The 22947-nt window shown below is 36.0% G+C and overlaps 7 protein-coding genes across 9 annotated transcripts; all 7 read right to left on the bottom strand.

The window, feature by feature from the left end:
- Positions 1-434: 434 nt before the first annotated feature.
- On the bottom strand, positions 435-2506 carry LOC141723563 (cytochrome P450 81Q32-like). Its single transcript, XM_074525400.1, has 2 exons — positions 1610-2506; positions 435-1187 (listed from the first exon to the last, which is right to left on the bottom strand). The coding sequence occupies exons 1-2, from the start codon at positions 2504-2506 to the stop codon at positions 576-578; spliced, it is 1509 nt and encodes a 502-aa protein (XP_074381501.1). The 3' UTR covers positions 435-575.
- Positions 2507-2987: 481 nt separating this feature from the next.
- LOC141723559 (cytochrome P450 81Q32-like) lies at positions 2988-5011 on the bottom strand. The gene is made up of 2 exons (XM_074525395.1): positions 4044-5011; positions 2988-3716 (listed from the first exon to the last, which is right to left on the bottom strand). Exons 1-2 carry the CDS (start codon positions 4932-4934, stop codon positions 3105-3107), a joined length of 1503 nt encoding a protein of 500 aa, XP_074381496.1. The 5' UTR covers positions 4935-5011; the 3' UTR covers positions 2988-3104.
- A 1779-nt stretch (positions 5012-6790) lies between these two features.
- On the bottom strand, positions 6791-8611 carry LOC141674814 (cytochrome P450 81Q32-like). The gene is made up of 2 exons (XM_074481519.1): positions 7593-8611; positions 6791-7503 (listed from the first exon to the last, which is right to left on the bottom strand). The coding sequence occupies exons 1-2, from the start codon at positions 8481-8483 to the stop codon at positions 6892-6894; spliced, it is 1503 nt and encodes a 500-aa protein (XP_074337620.1). The 5' UTR covers positions 8484-8611; the 3' UTR covers positions 6791-6891.
- A 145-nt stretch (positions 8612-8756) lies between these two features.
- LOC141674808 (cytochrome P450 81Q32-like) lies at positions 8757-10744 on the bottom strand. Its single transcript, XM_074481516.1, has 2 exons — positions 9837-10744; positions 8757-9538 (listed from the first exon to the last, which is right to left on the bottom strand). The coding sequence occupies exons 1-2, from the start codon at positions 10728-10730 to the stop codon at positions 8927-8929; spliced, it is 1506 nt and encodes a 501-aa protein (XP_074337617.1). The 5' UTR covers positions 10731-10744; the 3' UTR covers positions 8757-8926.
- Positions 10745-11427: 683 nt separating this feature from the next.
- Positions 11428-13601, bottom strand: LOC141674799 (cytochrome P450 81Q32-like). The gene is made up of 2 exons (XM_074481505.1): positions 12566-13601; positions 11428-12207 (listed from the first exon to the last, which is right to left on the bottom strand). The coding sequence occupies exons 1-2, from the start codon at positions 13457-13459 to the stop codon at positions 11593-11595; spliced, it is 1509 nt and encodes a 502-aa protein (XP_074337606.1). The 5' UTR covers positions 13460-13601; the 3' UTR covers positions 11428-11592.
- Positions 13602-13851: 250 nt separating this feature from the next.
- On the bottom strand, positions 13852-15925 carry LOC141674804 (cytochrome P450 81Q32-like). The gene is made up of 2 exons (XM_074481510.1): positions 14932-15925; positions 13852-14705 (listed from the first exon to the last, which is right to left on the bottom strand). Exons 1-2 carry the CDS (start codon positions 15817-15819, stop codon positions 14091-14093), a joined length of 1503 nt encoding a protein of 500 aa, XP_074337611.1. The 5' UTR covers positions 15820-15925; the 3' UTR covers positions 13852-14090.
- Positions 15926-18622: 2697 nt separating this feature from the next.
- LOC141674789 (homeobox-leucine zipper protein HOX4-like) lies at positions 18623-22902 on the bottom strand. Of its 3 annotated transcripts, none has more exons than XM_074481495.1 (5): positions 22837-22902; positions 22603-22673; positions 19980-20013; positions 19513-19889; positions 18623-19265 (listed from the first exon to the last, which is right to left on the bottom strand). In XM_074481495.1, the coding sequence occupies exons 4-5, from the start codon at positions 19837-19839 to the stop codon at positions 18852-18854; spliced, it is 741 nt and encodes a 246-aa protein (XP_074337596.1). In that variant the 5' UTR covers positions 19840-19889; positions 19980-20013; positions 22603-22673; positions 22837-22902; the 3' UTR covers positions 18623-18851. The 3 variants fall into 3 exon arrangements, with proteins under 3 accessions (XP_074337596.1, XP_074337593.1, XP_074337602.1); XM_074481492.1 differs by having other exon boundaries at positions 19513-19842; XM_074481501.1 differs by lacking the exon at positions 19980-20013 and having other exon boundaries at positions 19513-19842; positions 22837-22898.
- Positions 22903-22947: the final 45 nt, after the last annotated feature.

Genomic DNA, 22947 nt, shown 5'->3' with positions numbered 1-22947 from the left:
TTATACTTCAATTTATATTTTTGTTGTAAGTTTGGTTGTAAATTTAAATTTGAGAAAAATGTTTCTACATTTCCCTCAAGATAACTTTCATGTGATACAAGTGTATTTTTTTTTTGAAACCTCATACAAGTGTATCTTAGTATAAAATAATATTGATATTTTTGTAAATGTACGTAATATTGTGTAATTACTAAACTGAGATACATTAATCTCCTCAAATTTTGTTAAAGTAGTACTAATATTTTTCCAATTTTAATTCGAGTTCCCTATTTGTTCAAAATACGGTTGGATAACTCAGATAATTAAGAATTTATTCTCTATGGTCCAAGTACTCACTTCGAATTTGGCTCATCCCCAAAATTTATGAGAACATGTACTTATTTATTTGTTTGTAAGGATTTAAGTCATATTTGTAAAAAGAAACACCATTCTAGAATTCAGTTAATATTGACTTTTAGGCTGGTTTATGGCCTAAAAATAAAGATACAAATCCATGTCTTTAATTTCCAGAGTATTATTTAACAGTAGATGATCAGGTTAGTCTAAATCGACTTGATGATCTACTGCAATTCTCCTCAGATTTCAGATAAAAGGCTGACCATGCTAGGTCGAGCTCCACACTTTGCCCTCAAGGGCACAACCTTGGTAGAAAAAAGGCCAGGGCCTTCAGTCATATCAACCATCTCTTTATCGACACGGCCCCAATCAAAACACTGAATCATTGCTCCTAATGCCAGTACAACTACGCGCATAGCTAGTCCTTCTCCAGGGCACTTCCTTCTCCCTGAGCCAAATGGTAGCCATCCGAGCCTCACATTTTCCTCCTGGAATCTCTCAGGCCTAAACATCTCAGGGTCTTCCCAGATTTTCGGGTCATTTTGTACGCCCTTCACGTCCACCAGCAGCATTGTTCCAATAGGAACACGAAATCCACCTACCGTGCATTCCTCAGATGACTCATGGGGTAAAAGATATCGTACAACTGGGAACATTCTTAGTGTCTCGTTGATGATGTAACGTAGATAAGGAAGCTCCGCCAAATGTGATTCGTTTATTAGGCCATCTTTTCCCACAACATTGTCAATTTCATTTTGAGCTTCATTTAATGCTTCTTGGTTGTTCAGCAAAAGTGACATTGCCCATTCCAGAGTATCAACTGAAGTAGCAGCTCCTGCCTGTAAGAGGGACTGCATATCGTACTAATTAGCAAAGTTCAAAAAAGATCAACGGAAAAGATCAATGAGTTAACGCAACTATATATGGTATCGATAAACCAGGCCTTAAAGTCAATCTGACAACAATGAGTGACATATGCAGTAAACTACATCTACTAAAATACAACAAACTACATCAGAACATTGACAAAAAGAACAAGTATTGTTTCTCACTGTGCACACTCACATATGTGGTCTACAATTTCGGGTTTTGGATCAAGTTGTTGTTGGTAAACATGTCAACTGTTCAAATTTTGCAAGAATGTGAATCAATGAGTACATAACAAACATATAATTTAGGGTTCGGGTCACAGTGAAGATAATTTAATCGTGCTATCAACGTGTTATTGTGCAAGTCGGAACCTAAAGCTTATAGGTAAAAGGTTAAAATTTACCTGCATCAGGCTTTTGATAACATCATCCGTGTAGTAATCAGGTCTGCCTTCACTGGAGTCTAACAATATCTGAATCATAGTTTTATTCTCCCCTTTATAATTACCAGAGCCTCGAAACTCATCAATCAAGTTTTGCATAAACTCGTTTCTCTTCTTACTCAATTCAGCAAGCTGATTCTCCGTATCCTTGGACCAAAACCACCTCAAAACAGGCACATAATCCCTTAAATCATCAAGACTTCCCAACCTTGCTGTCTCCCTTATTATCTCTTGAAATTTCTCCCTCTCCTCGGACTCCTTCGACTCCTCTCCATAATATCTCTTACCAGCGATCATCCTTGTCAGCATGTTAAACATCAGCTCGAAGAAAAAAGGCTTCATCTCCACCACCTGCATTTTATTTTCACCACCAGAAATTTTAAACAGGTGTTTCACCATAGACTTAACTTCCTCTGCTCGAATAAATGACAGCTTCTGCAGCTGATGAGACGATAAAATCTCCAACGTGCAGATTTTACGGAGATTTCTCCAGTAATCACCGTAATCTGACCAAACAACGCTAGTAAAATTGTTCCCTAAATATTTTCCAAATAGAAGTTTAGGACGGTTGGCAAATGCAATATCGTTTTTCATTAAACACTCTTCTGCAGCTGCAAAGGAGGATACGATGAGAACTCGACGAGAGCCATATAGAAGGGAGAAAACAGGACCATACTTCTTGGAAAGACTCGAAAGAGTTTCGTGAACAGGCCTTTTGAGGAGGTAAAGGTGGCCAAATAATGGCAAGGCAGGAAAAGGAGCTGGTGGAAGATTTTTAGATTGTTGAGAGTGTAGATAAAGAGCTGATATGATAAACAACAATGTAGGCAAATAAAAGAACAAGATCACACCGTCCATTGTTGAGTATTTGTTTGATTACAAGAGAAATGGTTTGAGATGATATAACTTATAGGACAGGACACAACTGTTAGCCAATTTTGTTGAACATTTAAGTATGATCTATCTATAGTATCTGTAAATTTATAACTTCATCAGTTTATCTATGTAACATCTATGACTATATAACTAGATCCAAAATATTAAAAATTGCCTAACTAAAATCTATATAAACTGTCTAGATACAAGTATTATATTTTATAATGTATTATTTATGACTTCTGTATTTATCTAATATATTTTTTTGAGGTGGTATCTTTATTTTTCCCCATTTTCTACTTGTATATGACTTTTGTGTTTATCCATCAATTTTTGTACTTCTTTTCTCAAAAACAAGATGAACAAGTAACATGAGTATGAGTAACATTAGTTCCACAGAACTTGTTGTCTGTGAATTATGTTCAAGAGTCTAATAATATCGAAACTCGAATTATTTAGAATTGTTCTTTTTCCAAATGAAAATCTCATAATATCAAACATTAACTAAGTGAACTTTTCCAAAAGATACATATCTAATGAGTTTTATTTAAGAACAGATGATCAGGTTCTGCAAATCTCCTCAGATTTCAGATAAAAGTCCAACAATGCTTGGTCGAGCCCTGCACTTTGCCCTCAAGGGCACAACCTTGGGACCAAAAAGGCCTTGACCTTCAGTCATATCAACCATCTCTTTACCAATACGCTCCCAGTCAAAACACTGAATCAATGCTCCCAATGCCAATACAATTACCCGCATAGCCAATCCTTCTCCGGGACACTTCCTTCTCCCTGAACCAAATGGCAGCCATCCATGCCCCGCATTTCCCTCCAGGAACCTCTCAGGCCTAAACATCTCAGGGTCTTCCCAGATTTTCGGGTCATTTTGTATAGCCTTCAGGTCAAGTAGTAGCATTGTTCCACGGGGAACGCGAAATCCAGCAATGCTACAATCCTCGGATGACTCGTGGGGTACTAGATATCGCGCTACTGGATACATTCTCATTGTCTCGATGAGGATGCAACGCAAATAAGGAAGCTCTGGCAAATGTGTTTCACTAATAAGACCATCTTTCCCCACCACACTGTCAATTTCGTTTTGAGCTTTATGTAACACATCTTGGTTGTTAAGCAAAAGCGACATTGTCCATTCCATTGTATCAACTGAAACACTAACTCCTGCCTGTAGTAGTGCCTGCATAATTGTACACATGAATAGAATCATCATAGAGCACATTGAGATTTTTACTGATATGAGATAAGGCATCAAAGTTAATTTGGCAACAATTAGTAAGATACAATTAGTAAGATACACAGCAAACTACATCAGAACAATTAATAAGATACACAGCAAACTACATCAGAACAAAGATGCACATACTCAAGTTCTCAAAATCTATATCATTCAGTTTTATAGAATAAGTCATTTCGGTTTCGGATCACATTGAAGATAACTAATTGTGTTATAGATTGACACCAATGTATATGAATACTAAGCTTATAGCAATAAATCAAAATTTACCTGCATCAGGCTTACAATGTAATCATCTGTATAGTAATCAGGCTCAGCCTCATGTAGATCCAGCAAAATCTGAATCAAGTTTTTATTCTCCGCTTTATTACCAGATCCACGAAATTGATCAATCCAATCTTGCACAAAATCATACCTCCTCTTACTTAATTTAACAAACTGATTCTCCAGATCCTTAAACCAGAACCACCTCAAGATTGGCACATAATCCCCCATATCGAAAGCACTTGCTAACCTCGATGTCTCCTTGATTATATCCTGAAATCGCTTTGCCTCCTCTGAATTCTTTGACTCCTCTCCGTAATATCTCTTCCCTGCAATCATCCTCGTCAACACGTTAAACATCATCTCGAATAAAAAAGGCTTTGTCTCAACCACCTGCATTTCACCACCAGAAACCTTATACAAGTGTTTCACCATAGACTTAACTTCCTCTATTCGAATAGATGACAGTTTCTGCAACCGATGAGGCGCTAAAATCTCCAGTGAGCAGAGTTTACGGAGATTTCTCCAGTGGTCCCCGTAACCTGACCAGACAATGCTAGTGAAGTCGTTTCCAATGTATTTTCCAAATATAAGATTAGGACGGTTGGCAAAAATGATATCGTTTTTCGTTAAACATTCTTCTGCTGCTGCAGCAGAGGACACAAAGAGAACTCGACGAGAGCCATAAAGAAAGTAGAAAACAGGACCATACTTCTTGGATAGACCAGAAAGAGTCTTGTGCAGAGGCTTTTTAAGGAGGTAAAGGTGGCCAAATATTGGTAATGCAGGGAATGGAGTTGGTGGAAGATTGTAATTCGATAATCGAGTGTACAGATAAAGAGCTGCAATGGTAAACAACACTACAAGCAAATAGAGGTACAAGCTCATACTCTCCATTCTTGAAGCTCGTTCTTAAGAGAAATTGTTGAAGATGGTCTGAATAACCAAGTTCTTTATTTTAGTACGAGACAAAGGGTGACATTAAAGTGCAATTGCATCGACAGTTGTCTTTGGTAACTTGTGCCTTATATTACAAATTAGATAACATCAGTACAAGCCATTTTGCAATCACTAAAAGACGATTCTTTGTGACTAATGGATGCTAGCATCAGGGGCAGTTTTCTTCTGTAACGGACGTCTCCTATGTAGGGCCGAAAACGAATTCGAGTAATATGGGTTCGAATCCGGGTTCGACTCGTTAATAACGAATATAATTCGTATTCGTATATAAAATGAGCAAATTCGAATCTTACTTTAAAATTTGAACGAATATCGAGTCGAATCTCACCATTCTGATATTCGGTCATATTTATATAGAGTAGTTCGAATAACTTCAGAGTACTTGAATATGTACTCCCACCGTCCCGGTCAATTGTTTACCTTTGGTTTGGGCACAGAGATTAAGAAATATGTATAAAGTAGTGAAAAATAGAAAGAAAAGTGAGTGAAGTAGTAGGACCCATTGATTTTTAATGTATAAAAATGAGATAGTGGAGTAAAAGTAGTGTGAAAAGAGAAAAAAAAATGGGAAAGTGGTGGAACCCATTTACTATTTTTAATAAATTTTGAAATGTAAAGAATTGGATGAGACATCAAAAAGGAAAGTGAAAAGTAATGGTTGGGAAAGAGGGAGTATGTATTAAAGATATTCGAACGATTTCGTTAATTATGTTCATAATATATATTACACGTCATGCATATATATATTAAAATTATATTCTACAAAATGATTATTGTTTTAGTTTTGTTCTTATTTATTCAAGTATTCTTAATTTTTTAGTATTATTTTAAACGAAACCTAATATATAAAAACGAGTAATTCGGTACATAATTGAGTCGAACCAAATCATATAAGAATATTTATATTCAAATTCGGGTCAAATATGAGCAAAGAGTATAAATTTTAATTCGAATCCGGACCGAATCCGAACGAGTATTTGTGAATTCGAGTCGAATTCGACTTCACTACTGTTCGTCCATATTCGACTCGTTTTCACCCCTACTCCTGTGTTTATCTATCTACTGTTCGTACATATTCGACTCGTTTTCACCCCTACTCCTATGTTTATCTATCTATTGTTCGTACATATTCGACTCGTTTTCACCCCTACTCCTGTGTTTATCGATCTCCTCCTTATTCTAGAAAGCAAGATAACATCATTATTTTCTAAATCCATTTTAACCCTTCTGAACTGAGATCTCACCACAAACAACCTGTCTCTTATTGCATTCATGCCAGGGGCCCAGGACGTCGAAGCCATCCTCATTGTCCAGTTCCAAGATGATAAGTCTCGTATCGAGAAGACAAAAAAAAGAAGTATCTTGATCATTATTTGCAAATTATCTCTATTAGTACGAGATCTTTTAGTAGGAGCTTAAGAACAAATTCGAGTGAGCTTGGCTACAGACGAGTGGAGATCAAACGTGTTGGACACATCAATGTACGCCCCCTTCAAGCATACAATACGTTTCGCTATCCCTCCCTAAACCGAGCTCTGATACAATGTTAAGTAACCAGTCGCACAAAAACCTTAAAGTGGTAGAGGAAAGTCGAACATGATCTTATACTCTTTAACACCGCCATGTATGTTAACAAAATTATCATTATGAAAAAATAATTATTCAGATTGATTTATGAGCTTGAGGATAGTGTTTGGTACCTATATCATCAAAAATATTTAAGATCTGACAAGTATTAATATTGAGTCCTGATTAATTAAACTGTGAAAGATATAACAAGTAAACATTTCAGCTCGTTCATGGCCAGATCATAGAAGTTACAGATTCATGTCCAAAGTTTCATGAGTATTATTCAAGAGTAGATGATCATCTAATTCATCTACTGCAATTCTCCTTAGATTTCAGATAAAATTGTGACCATGCTTGGTCGAGCTCCACACTTTGCCTTCAAGGGCACAACTTTGGGAGAAAAATAGTCGTCGCCTTCAGCCATATCAAGCATCTCTTCACCAATACGCTCCCATTGGAAACACTGAATTAACGCTCCTAAAGCCAATGCAATTATCCGCGTAGCCAATCCTTCTCCGGGACACTTCCTTCTCCCTGACCCAAATGGCAGCCATCCGTGCCCAGCATTTCTCTCCTGGAACCTCTCAGGCCTAAACATCTCAGGGTCTTGCCAGATTTTCGGGTCATTTTGTATGGCCTTCACATCAACTAGCAGCATTGTTCCACGGGGAACCCGAAATCCACCTACTGTACATTCCTCAGATGACTCATGGGGTACAAGATATCGCAGTACTGGGTACATTCTCAGTGTCTCATAGATGATGTAACGCAAATAAGGAAGTTCAGCCAAATGTGATTCACTAATGAGACCATCTTTTCCTACAACTTTGTCAATTTCATTTCGAGCTTTAAGTATCACTTCAGGATTGTTAAGCAAAAGTGACATTGCCCATTCCAGTGCGTCGACTGCAGTACTAACTCCTGCCTGTAGGAGTGCCTGCATGATTGCATAAAATTATAACAGCATTCGAGACAGGCACAACTATACATCAAATTTAAACTTATAGGAAAGAAATCATAATTTACCTGCATCAGGCTTACAATAAAACCATCTGTATGGTAATCAGGTTCAGCCTCATGTAGATCCAACAGAATCTGAATGAAATTTTTATTCTCCCCTTTACTGCCAGATTCGCGTAACTGATCAATCCAACCTTGCACAAACTCATACCTCCTCTTGCTCAATTCAACAAACTGATTCTCTATGCCCTTGAACCAAAACCACCTCAAAACCGGCACATAATCCCCCATATCGAAAGCATTTGCCAACCTCGATGTCTCGTTGATTATCTCCTGAAATCGCTTTGCCTCCTCTGAATTCTTTGACTCCTCTCCGTAATATCTCTTCCCAGCAATCATCCTCGTTAGCAAGTTAAACATCAGCTCGAAAAAAAGAGGCTTTATCTCCACTTCCTGCATTCCACAACCAGATAATTTGAACAAGCCTTTCACCATAGACTTAACCTCTTCTATTCGAATATATGACAACTTCTGCAACCGATAAGTAGAAAAAATCTCCAGTACACAGAGTTTACGGAGATTCCTCCAGTGATCCCCATAACCTGACCAGACAATGCTAGTAAAATTGTTTCCTATGTACTTTCCAAATATAATATTGGGACGGCTGGCAAATATGATATCATTTTTCGTAAAACATTCTTCAGCTGCAGCAGCAGAGGACACAAAGAGAACTCGACGAGAGCCATAAAGGAAGTAGAAAACAGGACCATACTTCTTGGATAAACCAGAAAGAGTTTTGTGCAGAGGCTTTTTAAGGAGGTAAAGGTGGCCAAATATCGGTAACGCAGGGAAAGGACTTGGTGGGAGATTGTTATTAGCTAGTTGAGTGTACAGATAAAGAGCTGCAATGGTAAACAACAGTGCAGGCAAATAGAGGTACAAGATGACATTGTCCATTTTTCGAGCTTGGTCTTAAGAGAAATTGTTGAAGATGATATGAATAGCCAGCGTCTTTATACTCTATACCAGAGAAAACGTGATTGTTTTTAGTAATGCTGGTGTTATGCATAGACAGTTTTCTTTTGTAACTGACGCCTATTTTTAGTACAAGCCACTGTCCCAATCACTAAAAGCCAACTTTGTAATTATTGAATGCTATAGGACTAAATTTAAACTCGAAACATCTAGAAATGTAATACTTTTTTGAAATAGACTAGGATCATTTAGAAATGTTCTTAGTTGAAAAAGAATAAAATGAAAGCCGATTTTCCTTAAAGGCTAGTATCTAGAAACTAGCAAACTTTTCGGATCATTTATGCCCTATTAATGAAAGATACAAATCTGTATCAAGTTTTAATGAGTATTATTTAAGAGCGGAGATCAGGTTGGACTAAATCTCCTCAGATTTCAGATAGAAGGCTGATCATGCTTGGTCGAGCTCCACACTTTGCCCTCAAGGGCACAACCTTGGGACCAAAAAGGCCATGGCCTTCGGTCATATCAACCATCTCTTCACTGATACGGTCCCAGTTAAAACACTGAATCAATGCTCCTAATGCCAGTATATCTACTCGCGTAGCCAATCCTTCTCCAGGGCACTTCCTTCTCCCTGACCCAAATGGCATCCACCCGAATCCCACATTTCCCTCCTGGAATCTCTCAGGCCTAAACATCTCAGGGTCTTCCCAGATTTTCGGGTCATTTTGTATGGCCTTCACGTCTACCAGCAACATTGTACCACAGGGGACATAAAATCCACCTACTGTACATTCCTTAGATGACTCGTGGGGTATAAGAAATCTCACTACTGGAAACATTCTCAGTGTCTCCTTGATGATGTGATGCAAATAAGGAAGCTCCACCAAATGTGACTCGCTAATTAGACCATCCTTTCCCACAACGTTGTCAATTTCATTTTGAGCTTTATGTAACATTTCTGGATTGTTGAGTAAAAGTGACATTGCCCATTCCAGTGTATCAACTGAAGTACTAACTCCTGCCTGTATGAGTGTCTGCAAAATTGTTCACAGTGGGTACATAATTATCAGAGCGAACATTGAGAGATTCTTACGTATACTCATATTACCAAAACTAGAAGAGATTCAGGGAAAAGGCCAATGAGTCACGCAACAATGTAGTACAGATAAACCAGACTGCAATGTTTGTTAAAGACGAAGAACAAGGCGAAACTAAAAACAAGGAAATTCAGGTGTGTCCATATTATCAATAAGTTTTTATCTCTGCAAATCATGTCAAAATCGAGTCTAATTGTTTATGAATTTCAAGCTGAGATAAAAAGTTAAATATTACCTGCATCAAGCTTTTAATAACATCATCTTTATAGTAATCAGGCTCGGCCTCATGTAAATCCAACAAAATCTGAATCAATGTTCTACTGTTCCCTTTATTACCAGAGCCACGAAACTCATCGATTAAATTTTGCATAAACTCATCTCTCTTCTTACTCAATTCGACGAACTTATTCTCCAAATCCTTAAACCAGAACCACCTCAAAACCGGCCCAAAGTCCCCCATATCAGTAAGGCTTGCCAACCTAGCTGTCTCGTTCATAATTACCTGAAATTGTTTTGCCTCTTCTGATTTCTCAGACTCCTCTCCGTAATATCTTTTCTCAGCGATCATCCTCGTCAGCACATTAAACATCAGCTCGAAAAAAACAGGCCTCATATTCATCTCCACCGCCTGCAATCCACCACCAGAAAATTTAAACAAATGTTTCACCATGGACTTAACCTCCTCTACTCGAATAAATGACAGTTTCTGCAAACGATGAGACGAGAAAATCTCCAGTGAGCAGATTTTACGGAGATTCCTCCAGTGATCCCCATAACCTGACCAAACAACACTAGTGAAGTTGTTTCCTATGTGTTTTCCAAACAGAAGATTTGGACGGTTGGCAAATATGATGTCATTCTTCGTAAAACACTCTTCTGCTGCTGCAGGGGAGGATACAACAAGAATTCTACGAGAGCCATAACGGAGGTAGAAAACAGGACCATACTTCTTGGAAAGACTTGAAAGAGTTTTGTGCAGAGGCTTCTTAAGGAGGTAGAGATGGCCTATTATTGGCAAGGCAGGGAAAGGCGTTGGTGGAAGATTGTTTGCTAGTCGAGTGTAAAGATACAGAGCTGGAGTTATAAACAACAGCATAGGAAACCAAAGGTACAAACTCAAACTATCCATTTTTGCAGCTCAGTCTTTGGCTGTGTGTTCGATATCAGACTGATAAGCTACAATCATACGTCTGACTAATTTAGTACTAATCAAGCTACTACGTGATTGGCCACATTCCTACTTCCATTATATTGCAGAACATAATTTACGACATTTAAGACCATTCCATTGAACTCAACCCACATCCCTACATTATCTAGATCATTTTTTATTTCTAAGTAACTTGTTTGGCCGAACAGAGAAATTGTTTAAGATGTTAAAGGTTGTTGACGGCCAAAACTATGACGGACCTATTTCTTTAAGATTTCGATGTTGAGAGTTGAGTATGTAATTTGTTTGTTCTATTTGTTTGTTTTTATCTAAAGAGTCCGAACCTTTTGGTGGAAAATTTGTCTTTCTAATAGGACTATACGAGTTCCACGGATCGTGCATCAAACTTTGTTACCAGCTCCACTCACCTGAACACTAATCAAACTTTCAGTAACCTGCAAACTTCAAAATCCCAGCAATGCTCAAATACACTGGCGCATATTCATTTTAAATGCGGTCACATTGGCCATCTGTGAGGCAGTGACAACCTGTTAATTGAGATTGTTTGCGAACAGCATAATTGATGTTTCATTGTTGAATTTGAGGGAATTGAATTTTCAATTTATATTCAAACTCAACTCATTGTGAAATGTTCTTTGTTGAAATGGACTAAAAATGAAAGCCAAATTTCCAGATAGTAGAATCTAGCAAATAGTGACTTTTAGTCTCGTTTACGGACTAAGCCTGTCAATAAAATATACAAATCTATATCTTTAACAGGGTATTATTGAAGAGTAGATGATAAGGTTAGTCTAAATCGCTTGATCTGCTGCAAATCATCTTAGATTTCAGATAGAAGGCTGACCATGCTTGGTCGAGCTCCACACTTTGCCTTCAAGGTCACAACCCTGGGAGCGAAAAGGCCAGGGCCTTCAGTCATGTCAACCATCTCTTCACTGATACGATCCCAGTTAAAACACTGAATCAATGCTCCTAATGCCAGTACAACTACCCGCGTGGCCAATCCTTCTCCAGGACACTTCCTTCTCCCTGACCCAAATGGCATGAATCCAAGCCCCACATTACCACCCTCCTGGAATCTCTGAGGCCTAAAGTTCTCAGGGTCTTCCCAGATTTTCGGGTCATTTTGTATGGCCTTCACGTCTACCAGCAACATTGTTCCACGAGGCACGTGAAATCCACTTACTGTACATTCCTCTGATGACTCGTGGGGTATAAGAAATCGCACTACTGGACACATTCTCAGTGTCTCCTTGATGATGCTATGCAAATAAGGAAGCTCCGCCAAATGTGACTCGCTAATTAGACCATCCTTTCCCACAACGTTGTCAATTTCATTTTGAGCTTTATGTAACATTTCTGGATTGTTGAGTAAAAGTGACATTGCCCATTCCAGTGTATCAACTGAAGTACTAACTCCTGCCTGTAAGAGTGTCTGCATAATTGTACACAGAGGGTACGTGATTATCAGGGCGAAAATTGAGATTCATACGGATACTCATATTAGCGAAACTAGAAGAGATTTAGAAAAAAGGTCAATGTGTCGCACAACAATTAGTTAGATGTGAGAATTTATCACCTACTAAAGTTATGTCAAATTCATAGCACTTAGTTAGATGTGAGAATTTCGGGTTTCAGAGCGGATTTCGTTCAAAATGTAAATATATAAACCAGAACAAACAAATTCTAATAAACTCACCAGAAAACATGAGTTTAAATCACTAGAAAACATGTCAAAAATCGAGTCGAAATGTTTAGAAGTTTTAGGGTTTAAGGTAAAAAGTTAAATGTACCTGCATCAGGCTTTTAATATCATCATCTTTATAGTATTCAGGTTCAGCCTCATGTAAATCCAACAAAATCTGAATCAAAGTTTTATTGTTCCCTTTATTATCAGAGCCACGAAACTCATCGATTAAATTTTGCATAAACCGGTCTCTCCTCTTACTCAATTCGACGAAATTCTTCTCCAAATCTCTGAACCAAAACCACTTCAAAAACCACGAAAAATCCCCCATATCAGTAAGGCTTGCCAGCCTAGCTGTCTCCTTCATAATCTCCTGAAATTGCTTTGCCTCCTCCGATTTCTCAGACTCCTCTCCGTAATATCTTTTCCCAGCGATCATCCTCGTCAGGACGTTAAACATCAGCTCGAAAAAAACAGGCTTCATAGTCATCTCCACCGCCTGCAATCCACCACCAGAAAATCTAAACAAATGTTTCACCATTGACCTAACCTCCTCTACTCGAATAGATGACAGTTTCTGCAACCGATGAGACGATAAAATCTCCAGTGAGCAGATTTTACGGAGATTTCTCCAGTAGTCCCCATATCCTGACCAGACAATGCTAGTGAAGTTGTTTCCTAAGTGTTTCCCAAACAGAAGATTTGGACGGTTGGCAAATATGATGTCGTTTCTCGTGAAACACTCTTCTGCTGCTGCAGGGGAGGATACAACAAGAATTTGACGAGAGCCATAACGGAGGTAGAAAACAGGACCATACTTTTTGGATAGACTCGAAAGAGTCTTGTGCAGAGGCTTCTTAAGGAGGTAGAGATGGCCTATTATTGGCAAGGCAGGGAAAGGCGTTGGTGGAAGATTGTTTGCTAGTCGAGTGTAAAGATACAGAGCTGCAGTTATAAACAACAGTACAGGAAAATAGAGGTACAAGCTCACACTATCCATTTCTGCAGCTCAGTCTTTCGATATGAAACTGATAAGATGCAATCATATGCATATATTATCTTGAGTTTAAGATAATACGAGTAATGCTTGTTGACGGCCAAAACTATGACAGATCTATTTCTTTAAATTTTCGATGTTAAGAGTTGAGTATGAAATTTGTTTTTATCAATAGAGACAGTCAACTTTGGTGGATTGATTGGTAAGTTTGTTTTCCTAATGGGACTAGATATGTTTAAGGCTCGTGCATCAAACTTTGTTAATGCTTAACAGCTCCACTTACCTGAACACTACTTCAGATCAAGGTTTCAGCAACCTCTGAACTTTGAAATTCCAGAAATGCTCAAATACACTGGCTAAAGAGTATAAGATCCTGTTCGGGCCTTCCTCTACAACCTTAAGGTTTTAGATGAGCTGGTTACTTAACAGTGACAATGTGTTGATGAAAAAGATTCATTATGAAATGTTCTTTCTTGAAATGGACTAAAAATGAAATCCAAATTTCCAGAGACTAGAATCTAGCAAATGGTGACTTCTAACAATAAAAGATGCAAATCCATATCTTTTGCAGAGTATTATTTAAAGAGTAGATGATCAGATTAGTCTTAATCGACTTGATCTACTACAAATCATCTTAGATTTCAGATAGAAGGCTGACCATGCTTGGTCGAGCTGCACACTTTGCCTTCAAGGTCACAACCTTGGGAGCAAAAAGGCCATGGCCTTCAGTCATATCAACCATCTCTTCACTGATACGGTCCCAGTTAAAACACTGAATCAAAGCTCCTAGTGCCAGCACAACTACCCGCGTGGCCAATCCTTCTCCAGGACACTTCCTTCTCCCTGACCCAAATGGCATGAATCCAAGCCCCGCATTACCACCCTCCTGGAATCTCTCAGGCCTAAAGTTCTCAGGGTCTCCCCAGATTTTCGGGTCATTTTGTATGGCCTTCACATCAACCAGCAACATTGTTCCACGGGGAACTCTAAATCCACCAATTGTACATTCCTCTGCTGACTCATGGGGTATAAGAAATCGCGCTACTGGATACATTCTCAGCGTCTCATTGATGATGTATCGCAAATAAGGAAGCTCCAGCAAATGTAATTCTGTAATTATACCATCTTTTCCCACAACATTGTCAATTTCATTTTGAGCTTTGCGCAACACTTCAGGATTGTTCAGCAAAAGTGACATCGCCCATTCCAGTGAATCAACTGAAGTACTAACTCCTGCCTGTAAGAGTGTCTGCATAATTGTGAAGGTATATAATCATCAGAAAGGACATTCAGATTTTAACGGATACTCTTAATAATAATGCTTAAAAGAAATCTAGTAAATTGGTCACTGCATCACGCAACAATATGGTATACCTAAACCAGACTTAACAGTTAAATTGAATCGTCTTAGACATCATCAACACCACCGTATACAAATGAATATTAAGCTAATAGGTAAAAGATTAAGGAGGTACCTGCATCAGGCTCATAATAACATCGTCTTTGTAGTAATCAGGTTTGGCCTCATTCAAATCCAGCAACACCTGAATCAAAGTTTTAGCCTCCCCTTCATTACCAGAGCCACGGACCTCATCAATTAAATTTTGCATAAACTCATCTCTCCGCTTGCTCAATTGAACAAATTGATTCTCCCAATCTCTGAACCAAAACCAGTTCAAAACCGACGAAAAACTCCCCATATCAACAACACTAGCCAACCTAGCTGTCTCCTTCATAATCTCCTGAAACTGTTTTGCCTCCTCCGGTTTCCCAGACTCCTCTCCATAATATCTTTTCCCCGCGATCATCCTCGTCAGAACATTAAACAACAGCTCGAAAAAAACAGGCCTCATCTCCACCGCATTCAATCCACCACCAGATAATCTAAAAACATTTTTCACCATGGCCTTAACTTCCTCTACTCGTATCAACGACATCTTCTGCAACCGATGAGTCGATAAAATCTCCTGTGCACAAAGTTTACGTAGGTTCCTCCAGTACTCCCCATAACCAACCCAAACAATGCTAGTAAAATTATTTCCAATATATTTTCCAAAAATGAGATTAGGCCTGTTGGCAAACACGATATCGTTCTTCGTCAAACACTCCTCTGCAGCTGCAGAGGACGATACGACGAGAACGCGACGAGAGCCATAGAGAAAATAGAAAACAGAACCATAGTTTTTCGACAGACTCGAAAGAGTTTTGTGCAGAGGCTTTTTGAGGAGGTATAGATGGCCTATAAATGGCAAAGCAGGGAAAGGAGCTGGTGGAAGGTTCTTAGATTTTTCAGAGAATAAATAAAGAGCTGCAAAAATAAATAAAAGTGCAGGCAAATAGAGGTACAAGATGACACAGTCCATTGTTGCAGGCTTGGTCTTGGACTAGAACAATGTTTGTAAACTGCAAGAACTAGAACAGGACAACAATTGTCAAACTTTGTTGAAAATAGCATGAACATTGTATTTGTATACATTTAAGGGATAAAATCAAAGATTTTTTAAAATTTTCTTAATGAGAGAATATAAAATGCAGGTATTATATATTCTTTTCAGCTGTTTTGGATACTTTGTGTATTTTTTGTGAGAGAATTAGTAGCTATAATAGTATACTTTTTTGAACTTTTTGTATATATTTTTTCCTTTTTTGAATAATTAGCTTCGTCCATACTACCATATTAAATACGAAACATTGAAAATTTGGTTGTTGTTACTGATCACTCAATTGAGAGTCGGTGAATACTTCATATCAAATTAACGAGAACAAGTAGATATAATCCTAAAAAATTATTAGATGTAGGAGGACGTAAGGTTCGAATCTCACCGGTAACTTATTAAAATTATAATTTATAATATATAATAATAAAAAATACGGGTTATATAGTAGTATGTATTATAAATGAGTATATAAATTTGTTGACATACTAGTACGTATAATAGACGTTTTTTTTTGAAACGTAAAGAGTAACGTATGTATTCATGCATTTCTCTTCATCATCTTTTCTTTTCTTGTGGGGATAAAATGGAGTGTAGTAAGTGAAAGTTGAGTACAAAAATTTGTACACTTCTTTAACTATTTTCGCCTAAATTATTACTTATTTCTCTCTCAAATAAACTAAATCAAGATAAGTCACCTAGATATTTCAAAAAAACAAATTTGATAATAAGTCACCTAGAGGAAACTATGTTAAGGAATGAAGAAAATCTGATTTCTATTATTTTTTGATAAATTTAGATTTAATTATCTTGAGTACGTTCTTGAATATATGCAATTGTGTTATCAAGAATTAACGCTTAATTTTTATAGGATTCCTCGTGCGTCAAATTGCTTTTTTGATTCTCTTTTTATTTTATTTTCTATTTGCTAAGTTCGTAAAACTCAGATCTCGGTTTTTACTCGATTGCGGTTATAAAATTCGAGTAATCGACTGATTTTCTCGAATACTCATTTTCAAAAATACTCTGCCGAATCTATGCTATATTATAATAGACGAAACATTAAAAGTTTGGTAATTGGTCGGTCGGTATTTGCTGAAATTACCTATTTACCCTTAATTAATTATTTTAATTCTAATTGGTCAAACGGTCTATCGGTCAATTTTAATTATAACTGATATTGAAATCAATTTCTTCTACCAATTTAAATTATATTTCATATTGAACTCTATATCATTATTATTAATATTAAATTTAACTTCTTCTACCAACTTTAAATTCTAATTCATATTGAAGTACTTCTTCTATCAATTTAAATTTAGTGTTATCCTCTTTTTCGGAGAATCGGGATATCGAGCTCTATATCATTATTATTGATACTAAAGTCAACTTTTTCTACTAATTATAAATTCTAATTCATATTTAGTTATATATTATTCTAATTAATACTTGAGACTAAAATCAATTTAAAACTAAATAGAATACTACTGATCCAACTAAAATAGTTATACTATTGAATTATGATAAATAAAATAATATAATTATTAGTCATGTAAGGTAAAAAAATCTATTATACAATTGATTCAAACTAACACAAAATTATAATCAATAATTAGACTAACTAAAACAAAATTATATATCCTATTTTATCCGACTGAAAATAAAATTATTTTACTGATCACGACATAAAACAATTAAAACTAAACTAAAAAAATTAGTTAAATTTGGTCGGAGTAATTGGCCTCGGGCTAAAATAAAATAATGTACACCACCTATTCGGGATACATCCAATTAATAATAGACTAACATAATTCGTATCCTATTGATAAAGAACCAAAAATTAAATTTTAATTAAAACACAATAATTATTATTATTAAAACACACATAAAATTATCAATAAAACTATATAATAAAACTATATATTCAATCGGTGCTATTATTTTTTTCAAACAACTCTTATAGTTGATTAAGTAATAACAACTATAAAATAATATTTTTGTTAAGTTTCCAACATAATAAAAATATTATATGTTTACTCTCAGAAAACTATAATATCACTATAATAATATTTTTTTTCCCAGTGCCGAGTCTATTTCTTTAATCTCTCCGTCCCTAAATACATGTCTATTTTGACTTTTGACCGGTCAACTTAACCAAATTTTGACCGAAATTTACACGTATCATGTAACTGAAAAAATTAATAAAGAAATATTTTCATGAAAAGTACATTTAGTATATTTTAAAGTGTAACTTTCAAATTTTAAAGATAATTAATCGATAATTTTTAATGTTGATTCAAAATTTGGTCGATTTACTCCCAAAAAATCAAAATGGACATATAATTAGGGGTGAATGGAGTAAATATGTTTAACTGTTCTAAAACAATTATGTAAATATCATGAAGTCTTATTATTTAAAAAGGCAAAAAAAAATGAACATATTTAAGAATTCAATTCAATTTTTTTAAAAAAATTATATAATATCAAAAAAAATTGTGCATCCGTACGAGTTTTAAGCTAGTACTTACTTAAATTTGAAATTGTTCTTCCTGGCTCGTCCAAGTCAACCAATTTTTAGAAAGAGGATTATTTGCACCGTACTGTGCATTCCATCCCAAGGAAAGAAATCAAATACTCCTATGTCTTATGGTCGCATTTACAAGGTAAAAAGTCACTATCATGTTATTTTTGATGCAGGCGAACCCGCTTGATTTATAGCTACTACTGTACTGAGCATTGTGATTTTCAACATAAGTTTGAGCATCAAAGCGTCAAAATATACAGCTGCTAGATGAAAATTTAAGTAGCTACAATTGCGAAGATTAAAGTTCAAACATGTCTTTCAAAAGTATTCCCAGCAATGTTCAAATACACTGGCTAGGGTCATATTCAATTCAAATGTGGCTACATCAGCTATAAGCTATATGTCAAGTGCATTAGGCATTAGTGAACAGATTGAATTACCAGTTGAAGTTGAGTACTTGATCGACTGAGAAGATATTGCGCGATTCCTCTACACTACCAAAAGGACACCCCTCTTCCATTTTTGTCCATTGCTGCTGATGTGCATTCTCGAAAACACTTTTTGAATGCATAAGCTCTTCATAAGTATTCAGTTGAGACGGGGAAGAGAAGTCGAACCCTGGATTTGACAAGTCCTGAGGTGCATTTAGCAACTGAAAGTCCCGAAAAGTCTCTTGATTCATACCACTGGAATCAGAATCTGATAGCACTTTAGACGCTACTAAGTTTGTCGCAATGTTGGATGGTTCAGGCTCACTCCAGCTCCTTCTATGCCCCGTACTTTCTAGTCCACAAAAAGACGTATTCTTCTCTATATTTTCATTGCCCAGCTTAGCTTTTAACTCTCTCAACTGCAACATCATAAGGCCCAAAGAAAAATCAAAAAGAGCAAACACATTTTTCAATTATACTCCCTCCGTCCCATTGGGATGTATATGTTCAGTTTAGGCACATTTTTGGTAAGTTTTGAAATGTATAGAATTTGATGAGACACCTCAAAAAGGAAAGTGTATAGAAATGAATGAGACAGAGGGAGTATCATTTAACCATCGATACTATAGTTGTTCAAAATTCAAATGTTCATATACATGCGTTTACCTCGGTTGTCAAAACGTGTTTGTTCTGCTCAAGCTGGCCATAGTTTAGCTTAAGAGATTCATAACTGGCTTTAAGACTGTTATAGTCCATCTCCATCTGCTTTATCTTCCAACGAGCACGACGATTTTGGAACCAGATTGCAACCTGTCGTGGTTGCAGACCTAATTCATGAGCCAGTGCCACCTTTCTACAAGGATCAAGTTTATTTTCCACCTCAAAAGTCTTCTCCAATGCTTTCACTTGATTGTGGCTTAATCGCCTTTTCTTGTCCATATTCTCTACTTCATCTACGTTCGCGCTGTCTTTATCGTCCAAATCCTCCTGCATTGCCTGAAATTCTCTGCTGTTATGACAATTCTCCTCTTGCTGCAGCTTCTCTGAAGTAAATCATACATAATGCATGCTTTTTGGACCAAAAAAATTGAAAAAAACTATGCAAGAAACACAATGTAAAGACTCGGCCATACCTTGAGGAGCATAGAATGAAGTAACTAATGAATCCTGCAAAATTTTCCAACCTCAAAACATAGAGACTTGGAAGAGAAGAAGAAGAAGAAGTGGGAAGCTTGAAAGCTTTTTAGTAGGCTATTTATATATGATCTCAGAATCAGAAAAAGGGTTAAACCTAAATAATATTGGTGCAACAACAGTTGTAATTACATCCAAATTGGCCAAACAGAAAATATTTAACTTGTAGCCTTTACAGCCTTACAGGCAGTCAAAGAAAACAATAAAATTATTATCATAACTCGTTTGTGATATCTTATTAAAATTATGATCGTAACTCATTTGAGATATCTTATAAGTTACTTGTAACTGCAAGTAACTTATAACCTAAAATATTTTCGTATTTCTGACTTATGAGTCACTCATTAGTGAAAGTCAAACGAAAATACTATTTTTTGCTGTAAAATTTATCGTTTTTAACATGATGTTAATCTTACTTTATAATTGAAGTATTGTTTGCTTACGGACAATGTCAAATTGAAAATAGAATCGTTTACAAGTTACTTATAAGATAAAATATATTCGTATTTCTGACTTATAAGTCACTCATTAGTGAAAGTCAAACGAAAATACTATTTTTTGCTGTAAAATTTATCGTTTTTAACATTATGTTAATCTTACTTTATAATTGAAGTATTGTTTGCTTACGGACAATGTCAAATTGACAACAGAATCGTTTATTTTCGAAGAAGGTCGCACTTGGCGCGACGAGTCGTAAGTAGTATCACTGCCTGTCACTGGGGAAGTGAATGAGCTAGAGATGCAAGCTAAGTCCAGGTTGTAAAACCAACTAACAAGGGGCGTAAGCGGTGGGTGATAGCAGAAACTATTAGTTTCAAATCAAGAAAAAAAAAAGTTTATTTTAGAGTTGTGCCAAAATAACTGAGACCTGCAAAACAAACTGTTTCACATGCAATGTTAATTATATTATTTTTATATTCATTTTTCCAACTAGGGAAGAATGGCCCCCTCTGCTATATGTCACATGGACTGTAGGCCACTCTCTCCTTTTCTTTTCTATTTTATTATTTCTCTATGTTCTCTTTATTTTTATTTTACTTCAAAATTTTAATTTTAATTTATACCGATTTCAAAATTATCCGGTTCTCACAAGTTTATACTTGGGTTTGTAACTTGCCAACATGGTTTTAAAAAGCGGAATCGACGTTATTCGGTAAATCAATTTTTTAGTGATTAATTTCATAACTATTGATTAATCAGATTTGATTAATTCGAGAATTGGAAGTGTTTAATAAAATATAAAAATAATTAATTTTGTTAAACTAAATACTAACTCCGTCTCCCTCAATTCTTTACGTTGGGGGATGGGGGCTCGGCACACACTTTAATACTCTTATTAAATGTAGTTGTATAATTTTTTTTTAAAATTTTTTCTTCAAATAAAAATATAATGTTTAAACTTTTATAATAAAAAAAAAGAAAATTTAAAAATTGAATTACAGAGATATATACTTTATAGTTACCTTAAAATACATAAACTGTAAAGAAATAAGAGGGACGGAGATAATATATTATTTAAAAAAAAGGTATAGTGATTAGTTGAATTATAAAATCAATTAAGTGATTAAATTATAAAATCGGTGATTTTTATAACAGAACCCCGTAAGTTTGTTGTATATATACCCGTGTACATGTAAAACACGAGGTGGCAAGTGAGTTAGTGTTGCAGAAAAGGCCACGTTGCCGTATGTGAATGAGATCTTGCGGGTCATGGGTTAGGTGAAAAGGACTGAACTTAAAAGCAAGGCCCATTACGAAACAACTTCATATTTGATTTGTACTCCAGTTGATAAGTCGTGTCAATATTTTCAAGTATGGATTCACATTTGTTTATACAATGCAAGCCTATAAAACTCGGAAATGTTTGTTGCGTTTTTAAAATTCAAATAACCTGTCGATTTCTCGAGTACTCATTTTCAATATCCGAGAAATAACGAATAATCGACTGAGTCAAAGTGATTTTAAAACATTAACACAAGGCATAAGGATTATCTGTATTTTAGTATATTAAAATTGGAACATAAGTACATAACTTGTAATCATGTTAAATAAAGCACATGTTACTTGAGGTCTTACGTTAACAGGCAGGACAACCCTATTAAAATTACTCAGATTTAAACTCCAGATTATTAGCTTTGTAAATTCGAAGCTTCTAAACTTAATTTTAAAGTAATGGTTAAAATCTACAAAGAATCTTATATTTTAAGCCTAAAATCTTCTTCTGTGCCTCTGCTATCAATCAACATCTACAGCAAGATAATATTTATCTATTTGCCACACTGCATAAAGGGGGAGGGAGAGTAGGGTTGGTTCAGCTCGGTTTCAGTCATATATTTTGAATTTTTAAAATCGAAAACCGCAACCACTGGTTCAAATTCGGTTAAAAACCCCGGTTCGGTTATAATCAACTCGATTTCGATTACAAAACCAACAAATATAAAAATGAAAAATAATATATAAACGAGACATAAAAACCATGCTAGCCAAACAAACTCACATAAATTTGGACGGACAGAGTAGTAATATTCCGTAAAATCAACTTAAATAAGCCAAAAAACCAACCTGCAGTTACGCTTGTTGTTTGGCTACATGTACAGTGCATACGTAGTATAAAAGGGTCAGTGAACCAATCACTGCCAAAGTTGCCATGAAATTAATTATATACTACTACAAGTTTTGACTGGGGTTAAGAAATCATCAGCTATTTAGAAGGGCGAGTTGCCAAGTAGGAAGCTCAACTAATTTAACTAAATGAGGAATTTGCAAGAACAAAGTGAGGAACGGAAAGCGTTTTACCTCATATTACCGCAGCCTCTCAATTTGTAGTACATTGTGAAAACTGCAACACCCAGGTGGATTTGAAAAGTGAGTGATATACTAAAAGTTTCACGACTACCATTAGCACCA

The sequence above is a fragment of the Apium graveolens genome, chromosome 1 (genome assembly GCF_009905375.1).
Source record: "Apium graveolens cultivar Ventura chromosome 1, ASM990537v1, whole genome shotgun sequence".
In the NCBI taxonomy this organism is placed as follows: Eukaryota; Viridiplantae; Streptophyta; class Magnoliopsida; order Apiales; family Apiaceae; genus Apium; species Apium graveolens.
This window is presented reverse-complemented; position numbering and strand designations above follow the sequence as displayed.